The 24,269-nt window shown below is 38.9% G+C and overlaps 1 protein-coding gene across 3 annotated transcripts in view; it reads right to left on the bottom strand.

Moving 5' to 3' along the window:
* Positions 1–24,269, bottom strand: part of COG6 (component of oligomeric golgi complex 6) — a 142,398-nt gene that overhangs the window by 110,869 nt on the left and 7,260 nt on the right. Inside the window, exon 1 of one of the 3 annotated variants that reach the window (XM_003934395.4) lies at positions 2,594–2,815. The exons of the other annotated variants lie outside the window; for them this stretch is intronic. Coding sequence (XP_003934444.2) covers positions 2,594–2,746 — 153 coding nt within the window. The 5' untranslated portion in view covers positions 2,747–2,815. Of the gene's footprint in view, positions 1–2,593; positions 2,816–24,269 lie in introns of those variants that run through there. 3 annotated transcript variants of the gene reach the window in all.

Raw genomic sequence — 24,269 nt, forward strand, 5'->3', positions numbered from 1 at the left:
AGACCAAGATGTCAATAGTACAAATGAAAAAGAGATATTCCAAAACACAGCACGGTGGCTTACATCTGTAATCCCAGCAGTCTGGGAGGTCAAGGTGGGAAAATCGCTTGAGGCCAGGAGTTCAAGACCAGTCTGAGTAACATAGTGAGACCCCTATCTCTACAAAAACTTAGCCAGGTGTGGTGGCATGTGCCTGTAGGCCCAGCTACCTGGGAGGCTATGGCAGGAGGATCACCAGAGACCATAGGTCAAAGCTGCAGTAAAACCATGTTCTCTCCATTTGACTCTAGCCTAGGACAGAGTGAGATTTGTTTTCAATAAAAAAAAAAGCTATTCCAAATTTTTTTTTTTCAAAGTAGAACCTATAGGATATGCTTATGGATCTGACAGGGATATTGTTTAAAAAGTGACAAGAATCCAAAGTTACTTATATGCTTCTTGCTTGATTGGGTAAATAGTGATGTTCTATTTTTTTTTTTTTTTTTTTTTTTGGAGACAGAGTCTCGCTCTGTCGCCAGGCTGGTGTCCGGTGGCACAACTTCGGCTCACTGCAACCTCCACCTCCCAGGTTCAAGTGATTCTCCAGCCTCAGCCTCCTGAATAGCTGAGACTACAGGCACGCACCACCACATCCAGCTAATTTTTGTATTTTTAGTAGAGATGGGGTTTCACCATGTTGCTAAGATGGTCTCGATTTCTTGATCTTGTGATCCCCCTGCCTCGGCCTTCCAGTGCTGGGAATACAGGAATGAGTCACTGTGCCCTGCCCTGGTGTTGTTCTTTAGTGACAGTGGAACCATTTTAGGGAAAAATCAAGAGTTCCGCCAGTGTTAAGTTCTATGATGTCAATCAGTATCCGATTGGAGGTATAATATAGGCAACTGATTCTACAAATCTGGACCTCAGTGGATGTCAGAGACAGAGTTATAAATTTGAGAGTAATCATGATTTTTACTATTTAAAACCATGAAAGTAAAATATTTTTCTTACAGAGAGAATATGGATGGAGGAGAGAGCCAAGAACCAAGTCCAGGACATCCCCATAGTACCCTAAATTCTACAGATATACATTTCTACACCTCCACTACTGTATATTCTAGTAGGCTTATCCTTTCATGTTTGTTATGTAATTTTGAAATACTGGCTGGACTGACAAAAGTAGTAAAGCTATTTATATAAATTCAATTTAATATTTAAGAGGAAGCCAAAATGTGTTTACAACTATAAATACTTATACCAAAAAAAAAAAAAAAAAAAAAAAAAAAAACCCATAAAGTAAAGCAGTTTCTTTTGACCATAGCCTTGAAATGTCCTAAGGTCTAGTTCGAAGCAGTGGTCAGTAATGTTGAATGAACGAAATCACACAGACTCAGATGCAAATTACAGTTCCACCAGTTACTAGTTATCTGACAACCTAGCTGCACTCTCTTCATGCCTTATTTTCCTCATGGTAATAAGAAGGCCATGTTATCTACATCTGAGTAGCAGTCTTAAATGATATAATAAATATCAATATGAGACACATTAAACATTTTATAAATTTTACAATAAAATTAATATTTGTTAATAAACAGTAAGGGCCAGGCACTCTGCAAAGGACTTCACCTAGAGTCTCTCACTGAGTTCTCAGATAACAACCATGAGAAACTTACTAGGTGTACTCCCAATTCCTAAACAGAAGCTGAGATTAGTTAAGGGGCTTACTCAAATCATAATGCACAAATTTAGTGGTTCTGTCTAATAAGTGGTGGCCCTAGAGCCCTTCTTTCTTATCGATTACATTGCAATGTTATTTTTTTACACAGAAGAGTCAGATTTTTATTGATAGCTTATTTTCATATTCACCTATAAAACTCTCTCATTTTGACATACGTTCGTCTTTACGTTACACCGTCATGACCAATTTACCTAGCGACTCGGAGAGACAGAAGAGATAGCTGGGTACGTGACGTGTGTAAAGGCCAACTTAAGTTTCAGGAGGTACTTAAAGCATGCGGACAGTTAACCTTCTAAAGAAATACAGCCTGAGCCCACAAATCATAGCCAGTGCTTAGCCAACAACAACAAAACCCAGCAGATAGGAGTTCATTTCAGCCATGGGCAAAGGTAGTTCTTTCGCGCTGCAAATGATTGCAGCTGCTGTCACTTGTCGATGCCTACCACTGCTCTCCCGGTTCCCTGACCCCCACTCGGGCGGCCTTATCTTGCAATCTGCTCTTCTGCATCTGTTTCCTATCCCGTCCGGTGCTCTCCTCCTCTGTCTCAGCTCACACCGCCAAACGCCTCCAGGGATGTTTGGAGGGTTCTTTTCGAGGCGCCACCGTTCACCAATCCCACCCAGAGAGTGTTTAAGGCACCTTTTCAAGTGGAGAGAACACCCAGGAAATCCCTTCGCTTTTTCGGAGGTTGCTGGGGTCCCCCTTCTCACCCGCCCGGCGCCCGCAGCGCAGCACAGCCCGCAGGACTGGGGTCACTCACGGCTCCCTCTGCAGCAGAGACGAGGGAGACGGCGGTGGGTCCCCGACAGACGACGCCCCCAGCCCGGCTGAGTCTCGCGGGGACCTGGGACCCCGCTCCCGCCAGCCCCGGTTACCTTGTCATTATCCAGCCGCGTCTCCAGGATCTTATGCAGCTTGCGCGACAGCGGGTTGTTGGTCGCCGCCGAGGTCCCGCCTGCTCCATTGTTGAGCCCGTTCGCAGCCCCAGTCGCCGACACGGCGACCACCTCCCCACTGCCCTCTGCCATAGCGGACCGCGTCCCGCCCCCTGCCACCTCAGCCAGGCAGGGATCCCGGCAGCAGCGCGAGTAGTGCGCATGTGCAGATCGGCTGCGCATGCGCTTCGGCCCCGGAAGTCTCCACCGTGTAAGCCTGCCTGGGCTTCCGGAAGTTCGACGTTTGGAGAAGACGCCTGGGGCGGGACAAGACTCTCAAGTGGGAGGAGAAATTTTATAGGATTAGAAATGACTTTGGAATTTTGCATCTGCGACCTTCTGAGCTAACTAGATGTCACTAGCTAAATTAAGTATGTAAAATCCACCAAGACTTGGGCCTGGCATATACAGTCAGTGTAAGTTAACTGAAAGTTTAAATTTGCCTTATCTGAATTCATTTTTTTGAAAAGTATTCATTTAAGGCATAGTATGTGCCAGGTACTCTGGTAGGCACTGGAGAATCTACGTTATGTGTCTGAGACTGACAAAGTTGTTAATAGATATTATTGGGTTGTGATGAATGCTCAGGGCATGAAGTAGTACAGTGAAAGAAATGAAGGAAAAGGTCCACTTCACTCAAGGAGGCTTGGAAAGGAGTGGACACTTAAACTGAGATTTGAAAGAGAATCAGAATGTGAGGAGAAATCATTGCCAGGTAGAAGAAAGTCCTCAAAACAAGATGAACTTGGCTCTAACACAAATGGACCAGAGCCCATGTAGGTGTAAAGTAATGGATAAGAAAGTAACAAGATGAGAAAACTTCCCAGAAAACTTTGGAAAACAAACATCATTGGTTTTTCTCCTTTTTTTTTTTTTTCTCAGTTTTTAAAATTTGGATAAAAATAAAATCGCTGGGCTTATTTGTCAGAAACACTATTTGGCTCTCGTCATAAATTTTCCTTGTTTCATATGTATGTATCTATATACATAGTTATATTGTCTATCAGACTTAAGGGAAAATTACCTATTATACAGGTCACATAAAGAAAGCACTGACAAAACCACTCATCTCTACTTTAATAAAGAAAAGTTTCAACTATCCAAAAGAAAAAAATATACGAAAAGAAACAATGGGTATGAATTCAATTAAAAAATACAGAGAACCTAGATGAAGAAAATTTTAAAGTGCACTGGGAGAACATAAAACGTAAATCAATGAAAAAAATATATCATTCTCTTCAACAGGAAGACAACATTGTAAGATGTCTTTTCTCTTTTACAGATAAATTTAAGTTCAGTGTAACCAAAATTAAAATATCAAAGGTGTACCTAAGTGTATATATCCAAATGAATCTTGACTATACAAAATAATAATATAACATAGAGTTTGCCAAAATGTACAATTAAAAGGAATGACAATGTTGACATGCCAAGTCAGGAGGGGTCATGAAATATCACATATTGTATGACTTCTTTATGTGAAATCTCCCAAATAGGTAAATCCATAGAGATAGGAAGTAGATTAGCGGTATCAGTTCATGGTATGGGTTAGATTTTGGAGAGATGAAAATACCCTAAAGCTAAATTGTGGTGATGGTTGCATAACTCTGTAAATATACTAAAAACCACTGAACTGTATGTACACTTTAAATGAATGAATTGTATGGCATGCAAATTTCATCTCAAAGCTGTTTTTTAGGCCAAGTGTGGTGGCTCACACCTGTATTCCCAGCAGTTTGGTAGGCTCAGGCAGGGGGATCGCTTGAGTTCAGGAGTTAAAGACTACCCTGGGCAACATAGCGAGACCTGTCTCTTAAAAAAAAAAAAAATACAACAACTAGTTGGATGTGGAAGTATGCCTATGGTCTCAGCTACTTGGAAGGTTGATGTGGGAGTATCGCTTGAGCCCAAGAGTTCAAGCCTGCAGTGAATCATAATCGTGCCACTGCTCTCTACTTTAGCCTGGGTGACAGAGCAAGGCCCTATCTTAAAATTGAAAAAATAAAACTGTTTATTTTAGAAAGTGAACGACAGGTAAATAGACAAAGTGTTTTAAGTAATTAAAAATATTAATTTATATTAGTTTTTAAAAACTTTATTGAGATATAATTTACAGACCATAAACTTCATCTGATTAAAGTATAAAATATGATAGCTTTTAGTTTATTTACAGAGTTGGCAAATATCACCATCATCTAATTTTAAGACATTTTCATTACTTTAGGAAGAAAACTGTACCCATTAGCAATCACTCCCCATTTTCCCCTCTCTACCATCTTAGGAAACCACAAATCTACTCTCTGTCTCTATAGGTATGCCTGTTTGGGACATTTCATATAAACAGAATTGTACAACATGTAATCTTTCATGTCTGACCTTTTCACTCAGCATAATTTTTCAAGGTTCATCTATTTTGTAGCTTGTATAAGTATTTCATTCCCTATTATTGCCAAATAATAATACATTATATGGATCTCCTATATTTTATTCATTTGTCAGATGGATATTTGGGTAGTTTTTAATTTTTGGCTTTTATGAATAATGCCTCTATGAATTTTCACGTGAGAATTTTTGTGTGGATATTTGTTTTCACTTTCCTTAGGAAGATACCTAGGAGTAGACTGCTCTTATGGTTAACTCTATGTTTAATGTTTTGAGGAACTGTCAAATAGTTTTCCAAAGTGATTGCCCCATTTTTCATTCCCACTAGCACTGTATAAGGGGCTCCAGTTTCTCCACATCCTGACTAACACTTGTTATTGTCTGTCTTTTTTATCTTTTCCTTCCTACTTACTCAGTGTGATGTGATATCTCATTGAGATTTGGCTTTCCACTTCCTAGTGACTAATGATATAGCATTGTAAGCATTGTTTACATATCCTGGATACTAGTCTTATTATTTATTTGAAAATATTTTTTTTCTACTTTTGTTTGTCTTTTCACTTTCTCAATGGCATCCTTTGAAAAACAATGGATCTTAATTTGATGAGGGCCAACCTGTCAATTTCCTTTTTTATTATTTGTGTTTTTGGAGCCTTATTCAAGAAATTATTACCCAACCTAGATCACAAAAATGTATTCCTGTGTTTTCTCCTATTACATTGGCACAAAAGTAATTGTGGTTTTTGCTATTATTTTCAATGGCAAAAACTGTGATAACGTTTGCACCAACCTAACAAAATTTTATAGTTTTAGCACTTATATTAAAGTCTATCTTGTACCTTGAGCTAAGTTTTGTGTATGGATATTAGGTAGGGACCCAATTTTATTGTTTTAAATATGGATATTCAGTTGTCTCCCGCACGTTTGCTGAAAAGACTATTCTTTCTCCCATCTGAGCTTTTCTATAGATTGAGAAAAAGCAGATGATAAAATCCAGTTTCCATTCATGATTTAAAAAAACAAGCAAACTCTTAGCAATTGAATAGAAGGGGACTTCCCTAATTGGATTGAGAGTATATACAAAACAAAACCAAAAAAAAAAAAAAAAAAAAAAAAAACCCATGACAAACATCACACCTAAGGAAATATTTAAAACTTTCTCCTTGACATCAAGAATAAGACAAAAACTATCCACTATCACTACTATTCAGTATTTCACTAGAGGCTCAAACCAGAATCATAAATTAAGGAAAAAAATCATAAAAGATTAGAGAGAATATACTTTTTGTAGGTGATGCAATTGTGTCCCTAGATAATCCAGAAGGATCTATAGAAAAAAATGTTAAAATTAAAATAATAACCTTTTTCACACACATTTTTTTCAAAACTCCAGAAAGCACAGGACCTTGGAATTCAACTAGCTTGCAAAAGAGGTTGTGTGATGCTTTAGTGCCTCATTGCAAAAATATTTTACATTGGTCACAACTTGCTTCATCAGTTATTATTGAGGAACCTGTAAAGGTGATTAAAAATCTCACATTAAAAGGATATAGAGCCGGGTGTGGTGGCACATGCCTGTAATCCCAGCTCCTCAGGAGGCTGAGGCAGGAGAATTGCTTGTACCCGGGAGGCAGAGGTTGAAGTGAGCCGAGATTGTGCCACTGCACTCCAACCTGTGTGAGAAAGCAAGGCTCTACGTTTAAACAAAAGAAAAAAGAAAAAGAAATGGTTGAAAGGAGGGCCTTTCCAAACTCCTTCTCTTCTTTAGATCAAGCTTTCCGACCTGAGGCGCGTAGCCTGCATGGATATGGCCTAGGACAGCTCTGAATGCTGCCCAACACAAATATGTAAACTTGCTTGAAAAGTTGTGGATTTTTTGCAATTTTTTAAAGATCATCAGCTATCATTAGTGTTAGTGTATTTTGCGTGTGGTTCAGGGAAGCCAAAATATTGGACACCATTGTTTTAGATGGTTATTTAAGCTTTCTTGCCCTTTGGCTTCTGAAATAATAGGAAGTCACTTTGTATTGGCTAATGTGGCTTCATCAAAATATAACATGGCATTTATTAAAACTATGTCTAATGAGTCATAGAATGTTCAGCCTTCTACATTTTTCATTGTGTTGATAATAGTAGCTCCCATTATTTAGCAACTATGTTTACTGAAAATTAGGCCCTGTGCTAGAATTTATTGTACACTATTTTTATCTTCACAGCTACCTTACAACATAAGAATCATTATCACATTATCATGTAATTAGTACTCTTATTGATGAGTAAACCAAGACTAAAGAAACCTTTCCCAGGATATATGGCTAATTCAGATAACATAGCTAGGTACTACCTAAGTTGGCATTTAGTTAAAGGGTCGGGCCTGGCGTGGTGGCTAACGCCTGTTATCCTAGCACTTTGGGAGGCGGAGGTGGGCAGATCACTTGAGGTCAGGAGTTTGAGAATAGCCTGGCCAACTTTGCGAAACCCCGTCTCTCCTAAAAGTACAAAAATTAACTGGGAGTGGTGGTGCACACCTGTAATCCCAGCTACTTGGGAGGCTAAGGCAGGAGAATCTCTTGAATCCAGGAGGCAGAGGTTGCAGTGAGTCAAGATTGTGCCACTGCACTCCAGCCTGGAAAACAGAGAGAGACTGTCTCAAAAATAAATAAATAAATAAATAAATAAATAAATAAATAAATAAATGGCTGTATTATTGCTTTCTTGGTTTTGAGTTGTGTACACCTCTCCCTTGGAATGTAAGCAAAAACTTTTTTGGCTAAACATTCAAATGTATTCTTGTTGGTGTTGCCTTGACCAAGTTCTTACTGCCTTCACACTGACAGCAGCATTATTTTTCTAAAAGAGAGATTTGGTCCTATCATTTTTTTTGCTTTAAAAACCATTATGGTTTGTGAAACAGGTATCCAATGGAGATCTTTTTTTTTGAAAAAGAAGAAAAGAAAAAAGTAATAAAATGAAATAAAATAAAAAGTGTGATGGTAGTTATCAAATAAATGAATTTTTTTTTATGGTATACACAGACCTTCATCATCAGATTTCATGTTATCACTCTGGCCTTATTTCTAGGCTTGCTTCATAACTGCAACATTCTGGCCATACTCTGTCTGCTAGGCTACAAATGCATTACGAACTTTCCTCTCACTTACATTGGCTCTTAGAACCCAGTTGTGTTAGTCCACTTGGGCCACTATAACAAAACACATAAACTGGAGAGCTTTTCAACAACAGAAATTTATTTTTCACAGTTGTGATCAAGGTACTGGCATATTCCGAGTCAGGTGAGAGCCCACTTTCTGGTTCATAAATGGCTCCTTCTCACTGTAATTTCACAGGTGGAAGGAAGTGATTAGTGAGTTCTTTGAGGTCTCCTTTGCAAGGACACTAATCCCAGTCATGAGAGCTCTACCCTCATGGTCTAATCACCTCCCAAAGGCCATGCCTCCTAATTCTAACTTGGGAATTAGGATTTCAACTTATGAATTTTGAAAGAACACAAACATTCAGATTATAGCACCACTCTTTCAGGAAAGCCTTCTCTTGTGAAAATGGCAATATTCTACTTGTCCTTCAGGCCCCACTCAAACAATTCTTTTTACCTTCATGGAGCCCCCTACCTCTCCAATGAGAAGAATTCATTGGTCCCTCATGCAAATTCCATATTATATCTTGTTTTTAACATTAACTTTTGCAATTGTTACTCCCCCACTAGATTCTAAGTACCTGGATGATGAAGACTATGTCACTCATCTTTGTCTTCCTAGTTTCCAGCACAGCATCAGGCACAATATATGTGCTTCAGTAACCTAAAGGCTTACTCAATGAAAAGGATTGAAATAAAGTTTTACAACTTTATAAGATAGGATTCTTAATTGCAATTGTTAGGAGTAGACTGAGGATGATTTAAATAGAAATTGATTTATTGAAAGAATAGTGGATAGGTCTTAGATCAACAAGAAAGAGGAAGAAACAAACTTGCAAGAGAGGTAAAAACATAAGGTGGCTAGGCACACATAACCATCATCAAAATCACGGCATGCAACAGCTCATCACGGACACATTGTGAGATGGACAGATTGCTCCACCCACAATGTAATGTCTGCAAAATGCTATAACAATGCCTGGTTATGAAATAAGATATATAGAAGTTGCATTATCAAATTTGGAAAATAACGCACAGCTGCCATGTTTATCTGAGCTATGTCACACCATCAGTGAAACTATACAATCAACCTTTTCAGTTTAAGTCTCATACAATAATTCCTCATTCTCAGACAAACCGTATACATTTAAACATATTTCCTATTCTGTTCCAGCCTCGACTTTCATCTGGCACACATATGTCCATGCATATACATAAAAACATAGTCTAGTATTAAGGTATAAATATTCATGTACTTTTTAAAGCTCTGGTTGTGTCCTCTTTCCTGTATAGATTCATTCATTCATCCTCTGAAAGCAAAATTCTAATTGTGTTCACTTGTCTATTCTTGTAGTCCCAGTCTGTAAGGTTGCCTTGCTTATTTAATACATACCACATTTAGCCCCTCAATAGCAAGGTCTCCAATTTAAATATCACAGTAATTTCATTATTCATTATATGCCCGGCCCCATATTTGTGATATACTCTTATTCCAGTTTTGGAAACACAAAGGTAAGCTACTGGATTAGGGATGGTGAGAGTGAAAAATAGCATAGAAACTAGAGGTTGCTTAAAAATATGCAAAGATCCACGATGAAGAGGAGGTGGAACACAGAGCACGGAGATGCCAAGTCATCCATCAGGCCAGGCTTTAGTGCAGCACCACTGTTAGCTCCGGATGAGCCTCAGCCCTGGAAGCATATGGCTAGTCAGTAATCAGAACTGGCCTTTAAGAGTATTCTAAACTCTGCCCCCAGTAGACGCCTAAGAAACCTCACCTTGTGTATGAAGGGGAGTTTGCATGCCTATCAATGAATCAAATCAAAGAGTCTAAATTAATTCTCCACTTTATCCAAACAATACCTTTATCTTACGCTTATCTACCACGTTTGCTCAATTCTCTTCACCTATTTAATTTTCTCCAATACAGTGAAAAGGAAAATTAACTAACCCAGATACCAGCAAAACACAGCATAGCTGTGTCTTGCTCTGTCACCCAGGCTGGAGTGCAGTAGCCGGCTGACTGCAACCTCTGCCTCCCAGGTGCAAGCGATTCTCCTGCCTCAGCTCCAGAATAGCTGGGATTACAGGCACAAGCCACCGTGTCAGGCTAATTTTTGTATTTCTGGTAGAGATGAGGCTTTACCATGTTGGTCAGTCTGGTCTCGAACTCCTGACCTCAAGTGATCCTCCAGCCTCGGCCTCCCAAAATGCTGGGATTACAGGCCTGAGCTGCAGCCCCCCCATGTGGCTTTTTAATCTCTGGCACAGAGCTACTGAATCTCATGAGTGCAAGAGGAGGAATTTTTGTGTTATAAAGGAGAAGGAGGAGGAGGGGGAAGAAAAAAATGAAAAAAGAAAATAGTTTAGAAAGAAAAGAAAATGTTCCGTATGTAATTTTTTACTGCTGACCGATTTTGAAAGGCTCTAATTAATGTTTTTAAAGTGTGATTCCCTAGAGCAGGCGTCCCCAAACTTTTTACACAGGGGGCCAGTTCACTGTCCCTCAGACTGTTGGATGGCCGCCGCATACTGTGCTCCTCTCACTGACCACCAATGAAAGAGGTGCCCCTTCCTGAAGTGCGCTGGGGGGCCGGATAAATGGCCTCAGGGAGCCGCATTCGGCCCGTGGGCCGTAGTCTGGGGATGCCTGCCTAGGTGATAAGCTTGAGCATCACCTGAAAACTTGCTAGAAATGCAAATTAGCAGGCCCCACCCTAAATCTAGTTAATCCAAAACTCTGAGATTGATTGGGTGGGGCCCAGCAGTCTGTATTTTAACAAGTCCTCCAGATGACACACAATAAAGTTTGCATTCTGCTCTGGTATAGTGTATATGGGTTTTTCAGTAAAGGAGGATCCAAATATGACAGACTCCTAAAAGAAGCTTTAGCTCTACAAAAACTTTGTTTACTCTCTCTGTCTCTCACTGATTCTTACAAACCTACACAGATTACACATTTATAAAAATAAATGAAGAATAAAAAGTGGAATTTGCATTCTGATAATTGCATAAATACCTCATCTATTTTCCTAATTAATACTAAGATATCTTGAAGTTTAAGAATGGTTGTTATTCATCTATATACCCCACAGCAACAATTAGTATAACGCTTTATCCATTTAATAAATACTTTGTAATAGAAAAATAAAATTGTTCCTTTATGGGAAGAAGGTTTTGTGTTTGGAATGTTCAGAAGTATCCAGTTAGAGGTGGGAAATTTTAAATTACTGTTTAAAACTTGTGTAACATTTCCATCTAGTAATAACACAATGGGTGTGTTAATATCTTAAACACAGTGGAAGTTAATGACTGCAATCAAGAAAAACAATTCAAATTAAGTATTCTACTAACTTCCAGTCGATAGCATCATTCTCCTATACTAAGGAAAATCATATTCTTAGGTCAGTCTCAGGTTCTTAAAACATATTGAGTAAATCATGGTTAATGACAATAATATTGACATTAGGGCTACAGGCCTTTAGGTAAGAAATCATTGGAAAATTTTATATCATTCCTGGCAACTTAAAACATATTTGTGCTGATTAGCAAATTGGCAAATATTTGTTAATAACCAACTGACTCGAAAAAGTACATGTTATTACTGAAATATGATAAAATTTGAAAATGATAAGAAAGACCATAAAAATCAAACACAGGCAGTTAAAAGCAATTTATTTCATGAGCCCAGATTTATGGTTCAGTTAATCAATATTTGAATTAAGTGTGTGTTGCTCAGTTGTTAAGTCATTTCTCTGTAAACTGCAAATTAATATTAATGAGAAATTCAATGGCATTCAGCAGCAACATTCTGTCACTGTGCTAAAGTAATCATTGATTTTAATTTTAAATATTAATGAAGTGTGATTTTTTTTGTCAGCTTTAGGCAATAATTTCAAAGAAACAGCAAGATTGGAGTCAGATGAGATCCTATCATAGGCAATTTGAGAGCAAAGCTGTCAATAGTGACTGGTTAGCAAAATTTGAATCACTCTTCAGCAATTAGCAGATGATTGTGAATAATTACTTCCTTTATAATGAACAACTGACCCCAGGGTTATTTGGTTTGGAGTTTGTGACCAGTATGTCTGAAGGGCTGCCTGGTGGCAAAGATGGAGCGATTCATTCTGAACAAGTAATTCAATCGTAATTCGAAGGAATAGAGCCATGAAAACCAGCTGGCGCTTTGTACCAGGGGACAGAATAGCTGAGAGAAAAGCCTGGGAAGCAGTGACAACAGGTGAGCCCCTCCACCAACTTTGGTGATATCCCAGAATCTTGGTGGGAAAGGCCTGACAGAAATTGACCAGTGTATTATCGAGCCTAGTCCTACTCTTTACATCTGGTAGAGTGAAAACAGGATATTTTAATCATCCTGAAGTAGAGAAAACTTTTCACCTTTCTGAAGGGATGGGGAACAGTTCTTTAATCAAGATGAGAGGATTCCAAAGCCTAATTTACATGTCTCAGAAACCTGGAGAATGAAGAGTAGCCAGATCTTGTCATCCTGGCAGGGTCCCTAAACCAGGTCCTATCTCTCTTCGGGACTTCTGACCTAGAAAGCATATCAGGTGGGTGACAACATACAAGGAGAAATGCTCCTTTTCTCTTGCATAAGTCCAGGCTGGATCCTCAACCTATTCTGAGGCCAGGCGCGGTGGCTCAAGCCTGTAATCCCAAAACTTTGGGAGGCCGAGGCAGGTGGATCACGAGGTCAAGAGATGGAGATCATCCTGGTCAACATGGTGAAACCCCGTCTCTACTAAAAATAAAAAAAATAAAAAAATAAAAATTAGCTGGGCATGGTGGCACGTGCCTGTAATCCCAGCTACTCAGGAGGCTGAGGCAGGAGAATTGCCTGAACCCAGGAGGTGGAGGTTGCTGCAGTGAGCCGAGATCGCGCCATTGTACTCCAGCCTGGGTAACAAGAGCGAAACTCCATCTCAAAAAATAAATAAATAAATAAATAAATAAATAAATAAATAAATAAAACCTATTCTGTTTTTTAGGGTAAAGGATAAACATCATTATTGCTGTTATTAGAAATGAAAAGCTTGTGAGTCACCTGCCTCTGACAGGAATTGACATCAAAATAAAAATTGCTTATAAAGTATGTGTCTACATATTTTCCATGTCTGACATAAATTTATGATAATGAGTTTTTAAACTGAAATTTTCTTTCAAAGTGATTGAATTAATGTAGCTCATTTCTATTTAACTTTAAGAAGCAAAGTTTTTTTTTGTAGTCTCTAATAATGTTAATATCACCTTTTTCTTAAATAAAAAAATGAAAATGACATTTTTTGATGTATTATAATTTCACATGTTCTGTGACCTTTATTTCTGAAGAAATACATGTCAATTTACCGGGCAACTCTCTTAAAAATAAAAAGCAAACTTAACTATTTGTTGAAATTATGATATCCTTCAAAAGGTAAGAAATAGTTTAAAGTATAATGAAAGAGTAGTTAACTGCCAGTAACTTTTTTATAAGCAATGACATTAATAATTTCATAATGAGGTTTTCCCTGTCAGAAAGGAGCATAAAATATAGACAATGCACAGAAAAATAAATACATATTATTGAGCCTAATATTTCCATTTGTTCCCAGTAGGGTGCAAACAATATACCCTGACAATCAAAGCATTAATTTTAATTCAAAGAATTAAAATATTTCCCAAAACCCCTCAGATAATATTTGATCTCTCATTAGAAATGAAACTACTCTCTTCTAGTTTAAAATGCTGTGCTTGCAATAGCTATGTATATGTTCAAAACATTTTTGAATATCCATACACTATACGGAATTTTGGTTATTCAGTGACTATAAGAGCTATATTAAATGCATTTTTGGAATAGAACAGTATATAAATATTAAATTAGCAAGTTTGGGAATATTAATATAAGCATATTTTATGCATTTATATGTAAATACATGTTTATATACATAAGTGATATAAACAAGCATTGTTTATGTCGTGATATATGAATGATTACATAAATATGAAGAAAAAAACAGATTGTTGAAGGAATAAGAGAGATCATGTAGGAGAAGGGGAGATTCACAGAATAAAAGGCTTCACTAAACCGTGTCTCTACTAAAAATACAAAAAAATTAACTGGGCACAGTGGCACACGCCTGTAGTCCCAGCTACTCAGGAGGCTGAAGCAGGAGAATTGCTTGAACCCAGGAGGTGGAGAGTGCAGTGAGCTGAGATTGCGCCACTGCACTACAGCCTCGGCGACAGTGTGAGACTGTCTAAAACAACAACAACAATAAAGGCTTCACTAAAACGATAGCATGTGTTCTTATTTACGTAAAATTTAAAACGTGTGAGTAGAAAAATTAGACCTAAAAAACAGTTCCAGGAAAGAGTACTTTGGGAAGATGGAGAAATAGAAAGCATCAGGAATTAGTCTGTACACCTTAACAATTATACAGTGTTTGTCTGATGTAACTATTTTGGAACTTTGGAGTCTATTCAAACCTTGCAAATTCCAGAGGAAATTTTGGAAGGTAAATTGCAGTTAATTTTGGTAAATTTCAGCTCTTCCTTCAGTAGTGGATACCCATCGTTCACTCCCAGTCCTGTGGCAGGCAGCTGAGAGGAGGAGTTTTGAAGCATCTTATATGCACTTAGTGAGAACAAAGGTGGGCATTAAGGACTCCGCCCTCCAAATATCAGGGATTTGTGTTCTAATTGCTGATTGCTGTTTCTGATGCAAGACTTTGGCGTTAGTTCTGGATTCTCTATTCTGTTCCATTGGTCTATGTGCCTATTCTTATATCAGTACCATGCAGTTTTGGAAACTATAGCCTTGTAGTATAGTTTGAAGTCAGGTAATATGATGCCTCTAGATGTGTTTTTTTCACTTAGTCTTGCTTTGGCTATGTGGGCCCTTTTTTTGGTTCCATATAAATTTTGGGATATTTGTTTCTAGTCCTGTGAAGAATGATGATGGCATTTTGATGGGAATTGTATTGAATTTGTAGGTGCTTCTTGCAGTATGGTCATTTTCATAATATTGATTCTACCCATCCATGAGCATAGGATGTGTTTCCATTTGTTTGTGTCATCTATAATTTCTTTCAGCAACATTTTGCAGTTTTCCTTGCAGAGATCTGTCACCTCCTTGATTAGCTATATTCCTAAGTATTTTATTTTTTGCAGCTGTTGTAAAAGGGGTTGCATTCTTGATTTGATTCTCAGCTTGGTCATAGTTGGTGTATAGCAGTGCTACTGATTTGTGGACATTGACTTTGCATCTGAAACATTGCTAAATTCATTTATCAGATCTAGGAACTTTTTAGAAGAGTCTTTAGGGTTTTCTAGATATATGATAGTATTACCTGTGAAGAGCAACAACTCCAACCTGGAGTTGGATACTGGGAGTGCCTACAAGGCTCTCTGACTACTGTTTTTGATTTTATATTCATGCTAAATCTGTTTTGGCTCTAGGTAAGGTTAAATCCTTCTCCCACAACCTGGCTTTTCAGGTTCCCCAGTGGGGACATGTGTTTGGAGGCAGGTTTGCCCCTCCTCTCACATTTTGGGAACTCAGTTTTTCACCTGTCTCAGGAATTTGCTGTGACCTGTCACTTCTTTCAAAGGATCTGTGAATTGTTTGGTTTTCCTGGTACTTTCCTGTGGTGGTTCTTGGAGCAAAAGTCCATGGTGTGAGTCTCCACATGTTCTTCCTGTCTGTCCAAATGGAAGCTGCACATCAGCCCTGTCTCCAATCTGCCATCTTCCTCCTCCCTCTTCTTTATTAGAATTTAATGATGAGAAACTTGTGAAGCGTAGAAAGCATTTTGAAGATGATGCCATGAGTCCTGTGGGTGGGTTCTGGCTTTTCATTTAACTCCTTGTATGACTTCTAGCAGGACACAACTTCTCTGAGTTTGTTTTTCATCTCTAGATGAAAATAATCTCGTCAGGCCTGCCTCACAGGACTGTTGGTGGATGTTTACATGAGAAAAATCATCTGAAAACACATTCTAATCTGTGCCATGTCCTTCAAATGTGAGGTGTAGTTGGGCATATTGGCTCATGCCTGTGATCCCAGCACTTTGGGAAGCTGAGGAAGGAGAATTGCTTGAGGCCAGAAGTTTGAGACCTGGGCAACATAGTGAGGCCCAATCTCTATTTAAAAAATGTGAGGTGTTATCCACAAGAATGTCCAGCTCAGAGAAGGACGTAGAGCAAGTTCTTAATATATTTTTTTTAAATTATATCTTGGACGTGGCTCTATGGCTTAGTTGGTTAAAGCGCCTGTCTCAAAAACTATATGTTGGACTACTTGGAAATTTACAGAAAATTTGCAAAGACACTGTGAAGAGCTCCCATATACCCTTCACTCAGTTTTAGTTTTCCCTAGTGTTATCATTGTACTAACATACATGGTAAATTTGTCCAAACTAAAAAGACCAACATTGATACCATACTATTAACTAAACCCCAGACTTCCACCAAACTGATATCCCAGTTTTCCTACTAAAATCCTTTTTCAGCATCAGGATCCCATGCAGAATACTGTGGTGCATTTAATCCTCAGGTCTCTGTAGTCTCCTGTGCTCTATAACAATTTCTCAGTATTCCTTGATTTTCATGATTTTAACAGTTTTGAGGAGTTCTGGTCAAGGATTTTGTAGGACAGCTCCCAATCTGGGTTGGTCTGTTGGGGTTATGGGATTTTGGAAGGAAAATCATGGTGGTGGAGTGCCCTTTTTTCATATAATACCAGGGATACTTGGTGTCCATATGACATTATTGGCGATGCTCACCTGAGTCACCTGGTTAAGGTGGCATCTGCCAGGCTTCTCCACTGAAAAGGTACTACTTTTCCTTTTCCATACTCTAGTCTTTGCAAGTGAGTCACTTAGTCCAGTCCATCTTCAAGGGTTAGGGGGATAAATTCCACCTCTTTGGTGCAGTGGGAGAGGGGGAAATATGTTATTTTTATGTATAATATATGTATACATACATATATTATTTGGAATTCTTCTGTAAGGAAACAGTATCTTTTTTTATTTTTTGAGATGGAGTTTCAGTCTTGGTGCCCAGGCTGGAGTGCAATGGGGCAATCTTGGCTCTCTGCAACCTCTGCCTCCTGGGTTCAAGTGATTCTCCTGCCTCAGCCTCCTGAGTAGCTGGGATTACAGCTGCCCACCGCCATACCCAGCTAAGTTTTGTATTTTTAGTAGAGATGGGATTTCACCATGTTGGTCAGTCTGGTCTCGAGTTCCAGACCTCAGATGATTCATCCACTCAGACTCCCAAAGTGCTGGGATTACAGGCATGAGCCACTGCACCCAGCCAGGAAACAGTATCTTTTAAACCTTTGAAAAACAGAAACAATATTGATTGATACGAGGTTCAATTTGTATTCTCTACTTGCTTAACTTCTGGTAAGAAAGCTAAGATTAGTCTTTGAGCCAATAGGCAGAGCACAGGTGAGAGAATGAAGAGTCACCAAAGACCTAGAAAACCCACAGACTAGAGAATAAACCTCTATGCCTGAGAGTTGACTGTCATTCCAGCTAACTCAGTGCCAAAGAGCAGAATTTCGTAATACTCCTGGGAGATCAGCAGATGTCGCTATTGAGTAATGGCCATGTAGCTTCTCTCTCACTGGGTCTTTGCCTGAATACTAAGTTCTTGCCGTAGACTGAAGAAGCAACATTCTAAACCTGTCATTTAAATTCTTCCCTGGAAAATATTTTAAAATATAAATAAGTAATATATATTCAGTTTCTGCAAACTGATCGAGGTAAAACAGCGTGTGGGGGTTTTTACATCAATTCTAAAGTCTGATATAGACTATTTTAGTGGAAACCTGGGTAAATATTCCATTTAATTTACTATTTTGTCAGGAGGCTTTCTTAAACATTTGATACTCAGATGTGTCTCTATTCTTTCAATGATAAATATGGACAGTAATGCGAAGAATTAGAAGGTCATGGATATTTTTGCAGACTACTGTTTTGTATTTTATCCACAAAACTCATTTTCAAAAGTAATTGTTAGCTAGAGTTGATATAAATCAGTTAGCGCTATTGATTGTATGTATGAGTTAATGTTATTTAAGAAGGATTTCGAGATTGTACTAATGAACCCAAAGTGCTCCATAGAACCCAAAGCACTTTCACATCTTAAAGTTACTTAGTAGGACCATCTGGGCCTCAAATTGTGGGTCTGGTGTTTTTTGTCTCTGTTAAAGTGGCTACTAAACTGGATTGTCAAAATAAACTCAAAAATAGGGAGAGAGAAAGAAAACAAAGTTAGAGTTGGACTTAATTAGAGTAAGAAAAATCTCACTTTTGGAGGCTTCGCGCTCAGATTTCTTGAGCTCAGAGTGAATGTGTATTCCTATCACTTCTCCATTGTTTGATTTTCATTAAAATGTATCAAAGTATCAAAGATCATGTTCATTGGAAAATCTTTATTGGCCACCGTTTTGTTCAATGTAGTAAGCTGATCAACGCATCAAAATTAGGGTTCAGTCTGATATTTTTATTTGTATGAAAAACTTGGTCAAAATTTATCTTTTCTTTAAAAAGGAACTGTGGAAAACATAATAGATTGCAGGTTGAATAATCACGTTTTTAAAAGAAGGTTCGTGTTAGTTTCATATAACAATTCATTTCAAAAGGGTAGGTCAGACGTTTATTGTAAGTTTGAATGTGTTGAATTATTTCTTGCTAACTAATTCTAGAATAATAGAAGAGAAACATTATTATTGATACAATAGTAGCCACCATTTATTGAGCAGTACATGCCAGGCATGGTTTTATTTATTTATTTATTTATTTATTTATTTATTTGTAGACGGAGTTTCACTCTTGTTACCCAGGCTGGAGTGCAATGGAGCGATCTCGGCTCATCGCAACCTCCGCCTCCTGGGTTCAGGCAATTCTCCTGCCTCAGCCTCCTGAGTAGCTGGGATTGCAGGCATGCACCACCACGCCCAGCTAATTTTTGTATTTTTAGTAGAGACGGGGTTTCACCATGTTGACCAGGATGGTCTCGATCTCTTGGCCTCGTGATCCACCTGCCTTGGCCTCCCAAAGTGCTGGGATTACAGGCTTGAGCCACCACGCCCGGCCACCAGGCATGGTTTTAAGTACTTTATGTACATTTTCTCGTTTAGCCTTTAGAATAACACTATGGTCAGAGATTATCATCTCTACCTTGCAGATGAGCATATTGAGTTTTAGACATGAGCCAAATGTATTAGTCCATTTTCACACTGCTGACAAAGATATACCTGAGACTGGGCAATTTACAAAGAAAGAGGTTTAATTAGACTTACAGTTTGATACGGCTGGAGAAGCCTCACAATCATGGCAGGAGGCAAGGAGGAGCAAGTCATGTATTACATGGATGGCAGCAGGCAGAGAGAGTGCTTGTACAGGAAAACTCTTGTGTTTAAAGCCATCAGATCTCATGAGACTCATTCACTTTCATGAGAACAGCACAGGAAAGACCCACCCCCTTAATTCAATCACCTCCTACCAAGTTCCTCCACATGGGAATTGTGGGAGTTACAATTCAAGATGAGTTACAAACCATACAGCTTTGTTTGGAAGAGAGAATGGAAGGTGGGAACACAGTCAAACCATGTCACTAAGTAACTCATCTAAGATAAGAAAACCAGTGAGTGGCAATGCTCAGATCTGTCTGTTCTAAACTACACCTAGCCGTCCCCTCATAGAAGGTATTTCTATGGTAAAATCAAATTCAGATCAATTCTGTCTTGGTAGCAGCAAATCATTATGCTATTTCTGATGTTTCTGCTTACATTTATTACATGTCAACATTTAATCCAAGAAAATCTGGAAAAGCACCTAGACAAAAAAACAAAAAACAAAAAACAAATTCTTTCTAATATTAAAGAAAAAAGTAATTGGAGTTAGGTTAATTGTACTATGTTTTTTTAGGGTCTCGACCTTAGCATGCACCTGGCAAATCAATCGTTCCCTGTAATTCATCTTAAAAGAGCTTGTCAGACCTTTACTGTAGATTTGAATGTATCAAGCTTTTTTTAAAACTAAATAATTTCTAAGATGGCAGAATAGAAATTATGTAGAACCTGGGTAGGGAAATAGATGATTTAAAACTGATGGTTTGGATTAATTTAGTACATTTGGAAGCCTGACATCAGATTGTTCTATCATTATCCTGCACTGATTAGTACTGATTAGTGCAATAGAATTATTATTATGGCTTTAAAAAAATTAAAGATTATTATTTTTATCTAAGCAGTAAATGAATATGAAATGGGAGAAAAGTTAATCAGTGGCACAGTGGTGCATTCATTCACCTATATTCCTGCTGTGGTTTATTTAATCTTCAAAATGCTTATCTCACGTAGCTAACATACTACAGCAAGAAATTTTCTGCTACCAGCCTGATTGGCTACTGGTAATTACTTTATCAGTCTCATTCTGTAACCGGGTTTTTTCTTGGGTGCTGGTGAGGCACAGCTCCCCCAAGAGAATGCTGTGGGTTCTTGGTCTCCAGTCTCTTAAAGAATAAGCGATGGGACCACTGCAGGTACGTCACATGCTCGTAAAAGTAAATATCGGACCCAAGAAGTGTTGCAGAAGGGTGATTTTATTTAGGTAGAGAAAACAGAAGGAAAGGAGAAGAGAAAGACTTCCACGAAGAGTGTGGAAGGGGATTCCAGAGGGGAGATCCCAGAGGGGAAAAAGAGCTCCCACCACGTGAGAGGGGATTCCAGAAAGCTGGAAATCCGGCATGGGTGAAGGAGCAGGGGAATTTATCCTGGGAGAAATTGCCACCTTCCCAAGTTCCTCTGGCCAATGAAAGGAGTTCCTTAGAACTTCCGCTGGAGTGATGACTTTTAGTTTCTTCCCGCACCCTCAAAATTCGAACATAAACCATTAAAACTCCTGGAGGAAGAGAGGGGGGCATGATGCTGCGAGGTTCTTACCCTTAAAACGACCCCACCTCATGGACCCGGAAAGAGAACATGTTCCCTCAATTCTACAAACTTTATGTGAATCATTGCTATATGCTGAATGTTTGTATCCCTCACAACATTCAAACATTGAGACCTAACTCCCAATGTGATGGTATTTACAGGTGGGGACTTTGGGAGATGATCAGGTTATGAGGACAGGGCCCTCATACTGGGATTAGTGCCCTTATAAAAAAGATCCCGAGAGCTCCAGTAGCGCAATCGGTTAGCACACAGTACTTATAAAAAAGAGATCCCGGAGAGCTCCCTCACCCCTTCTGCCTTGTGAGGGTACCACAAGACAAGACAGCTGTCTATGAACCAGAAAGCTGGTGGTCACAAGGCACTGAATCTGCCAGTGTCCTGATCTTGGATTTTCCAGCCTTTAGGACTGTAAGAAATACATTTCTATGGTTTATAAGACCCCTGATTTATGGTATTCTGTTATATGGTGTTAAGTATTCTGTTACATATATTTATGGTATTCTGTTGTGGTATTCTGCTATTAAAGTAATGGCAAAAACCGCAATTGCTTTTATACCAACCTAGCAGCAGCCCTAAGGAGCTAAGACAACCACACGGCTTTGTTTGGAAGAGAGAATGGAAGGACGGCCAGATTCCTCATTTTATGTTGTTACTTCTTCAAAATCAAGCAACAGTTTAACAGCTATGCCAAGCCCAGAAGTGGGTGTTCCTGACTTCTACCGCTGTGTTTAGATGTGGCATTGAGCTTCTATTTGTGTCTCTCTCTTTTCTGTTTCTTTGCATACAAAATTGCAAGTTAGAAGGCATCAATCAAACGCCGGATGTTTATTCTCTATTTAACCAGACTCAAAGCCTTCTTTGAATCAAGGAAATCAGGTTTTTCCTCTCTTTGCTATACCACAGTTATTTGTTTTCTAAGCTATGTCCAGGTTGAAATAAAACTTGCAATGTTTTCAGATCAAAAGCAGTGTAAGTAAAAACTTAAAACTTAGAAGTAAATACCTTTACATAATTTCTGATTGAGAATCATGACCATGAAAGAAATAATGGCCACATATGTGAAAACAAAAGCAAAGGAAGAAATATAATTAGGCGACAGGGAGCTTATAGCAAAAATAGGATGTGGGCTTCTCCTGGCTTAATGCCACTTTCAGCATACCTGTACTAAGCCAATCCTGTGCCCATGTTAATGTGTTAAGAGTAAAGACATTTGAGATGCTAATCAATTAACAGAAAAGTCAGTCAAAATTAAGCTGAAATCTACCCTGTGTTTTCATACCTAGAAGAAAAATTACTGAAGATTCAGTGTCCTTTTTGCTGCATTTCTACCACTAGGAGGCGCCTGGTATAAAGAAACAAGTACTTAACATTCAGGAAAATTGCATTACAATCCAAGCACTATCATTAATTCAAACTCTACCACTTACTAATATGAATAAAAGAACGGATTCATGTCATCTCAGGCAAATGATCATATAGAATGGTGAATAATTTTATTAGAGACACTGTTAAGTGTAAATAGGTTATATTTGAGTCATAATTAGTATGTCCAAGATCCAGTCTCTGAGTTTGAACTCAGGTTTCTGACTCCCTGAACTCAGGTTCCTTCCACTCCTGAACGCAGTGCATTCTGATTGATGGTCAGAAGCCAGTTTTGACTCCTTTTGGAAAAGGTAGATCTCTCTGAAGGCAGTTGAGCAATGTATTTTACATGTTTTTTCTTAGACCAGTAATTATATGGCATTCTTATTTTAACATTTTGGCTCAAAGTATCTCTTTAAGGCAATATAGAATTCGTGTTAAATAGATGAAAATGTGTTGTTCTTAAAGAGGTTTCCTTTCTAATAATACACTTTAAATAAGTTTATTTTATGTTTTTCGAAAGCAAACTGCCATTTGAGCTAGTTAATTTTTTAGAAAGACGCAAATCTAACTCCCTTTAGCAAGATCACTTTGTTCTTTAACTGGGGCAAAGAGTGGGACCCAGAAAAACTCTCCTAATGCCTTTGGTCATGATCACTCCAGAGGATGAACAACAGGGAGACGCAGGGCGAATGCTGAAATGCCAAACAGTACAGAGAACAGAACAGAGACTTTCCTTTCCAAGGGCAGCCTAAGAGAGAGGTGTTAAGAGACTCAGAAGAAGCTAGGGGTGCAGGAGAAGTCATTGGAGGAGGGGAGGGAGGGACTGGCCTGGCTATAGGCATTGGCAGTAGGCAGAATTCCCTAAGGCGACAGCAGCCTGTGGGAAATTCCCATGGCAGGGAGTTCCAGGATTGGGAGGCCCAGTATTCCATTTTGGGTGAATTGCTAATGAAGTGCCAAACTGCAGTCCCCCTCACTTGTCATCCTGTAAGCTTTTAGGAAAACCGCTACCTGGAATGGTCTTACTTGGGAGATAAAGAAGTCTGTTACCACTTGGGATTTAACAGGGTAACTCTAGGATGAGAAAGATGTGAGATCCACAGCTCAGAGAGAAGAGACCAGGGTTTCTCCAAGGAGTATGCAGAAGTGCAGGGGCTTCACTGGATAGGGGAGTGAGCTACTGCAGAGTGTGAAGGGGACCCAAAGTTAGGCCTTTGGGACGTGGAAGGCTCAAAGTCAAGGTAGCATACGAAATTTTAGTCTTCTATTTCCCTCTCCTTATCTTCTTTCCTTTCTCTGTCCATCTCTGTCTCCTTCTTTCCCTTTCTCTCCCTCCTACCCAACTCTGCTGTCTTCCTGCTGACATGGTTGATGTTGAATGCTGCTCTTTACTCTTCCTGTATCTTCTGCCTCCTGTCACCTTGCCCTTGCTCTTTAGCTGCTTAATACACAGAGACATGGATCTTTCAAAGGCAAAAGTAGTGAAATATAATAGCATCTCTTTTCATCCAGTCATTCACTCAGACTGGCAAATCAACCAAGTACAGTATTTAAGATACAATCTTTGACAATTTAACTCAGTGCTGACTGCTAAAAATTAGTTCCTGCTTTTCTTTTCTTTTTGAAAGGAAGTCTTACCCTATGACCCAGGCTGGAGTGCAATGTTGTGATCTTGGCTCACTGCAACCTCCATTTCCTGGGTTCAAGTGATTATCCTCCCCCAGCCTCATGAGCTGCTGGGTTTA

The sequence above is a fragment of the Saimiri boliviensis genome, chromosome 16, assembly GCF_048565385.1.
Source record: "Saimiri boliviensis isolate mSaiBol1 chromosome 16, mSaiBol1.pri, whole genome shotgun sequence".
Classification (NCBI taxonomy): Eukaryota; Metazoa; Chordata; class Mammalia; order Primates; family Cebidae; genus Saimiri; species Saimiri boliviensis.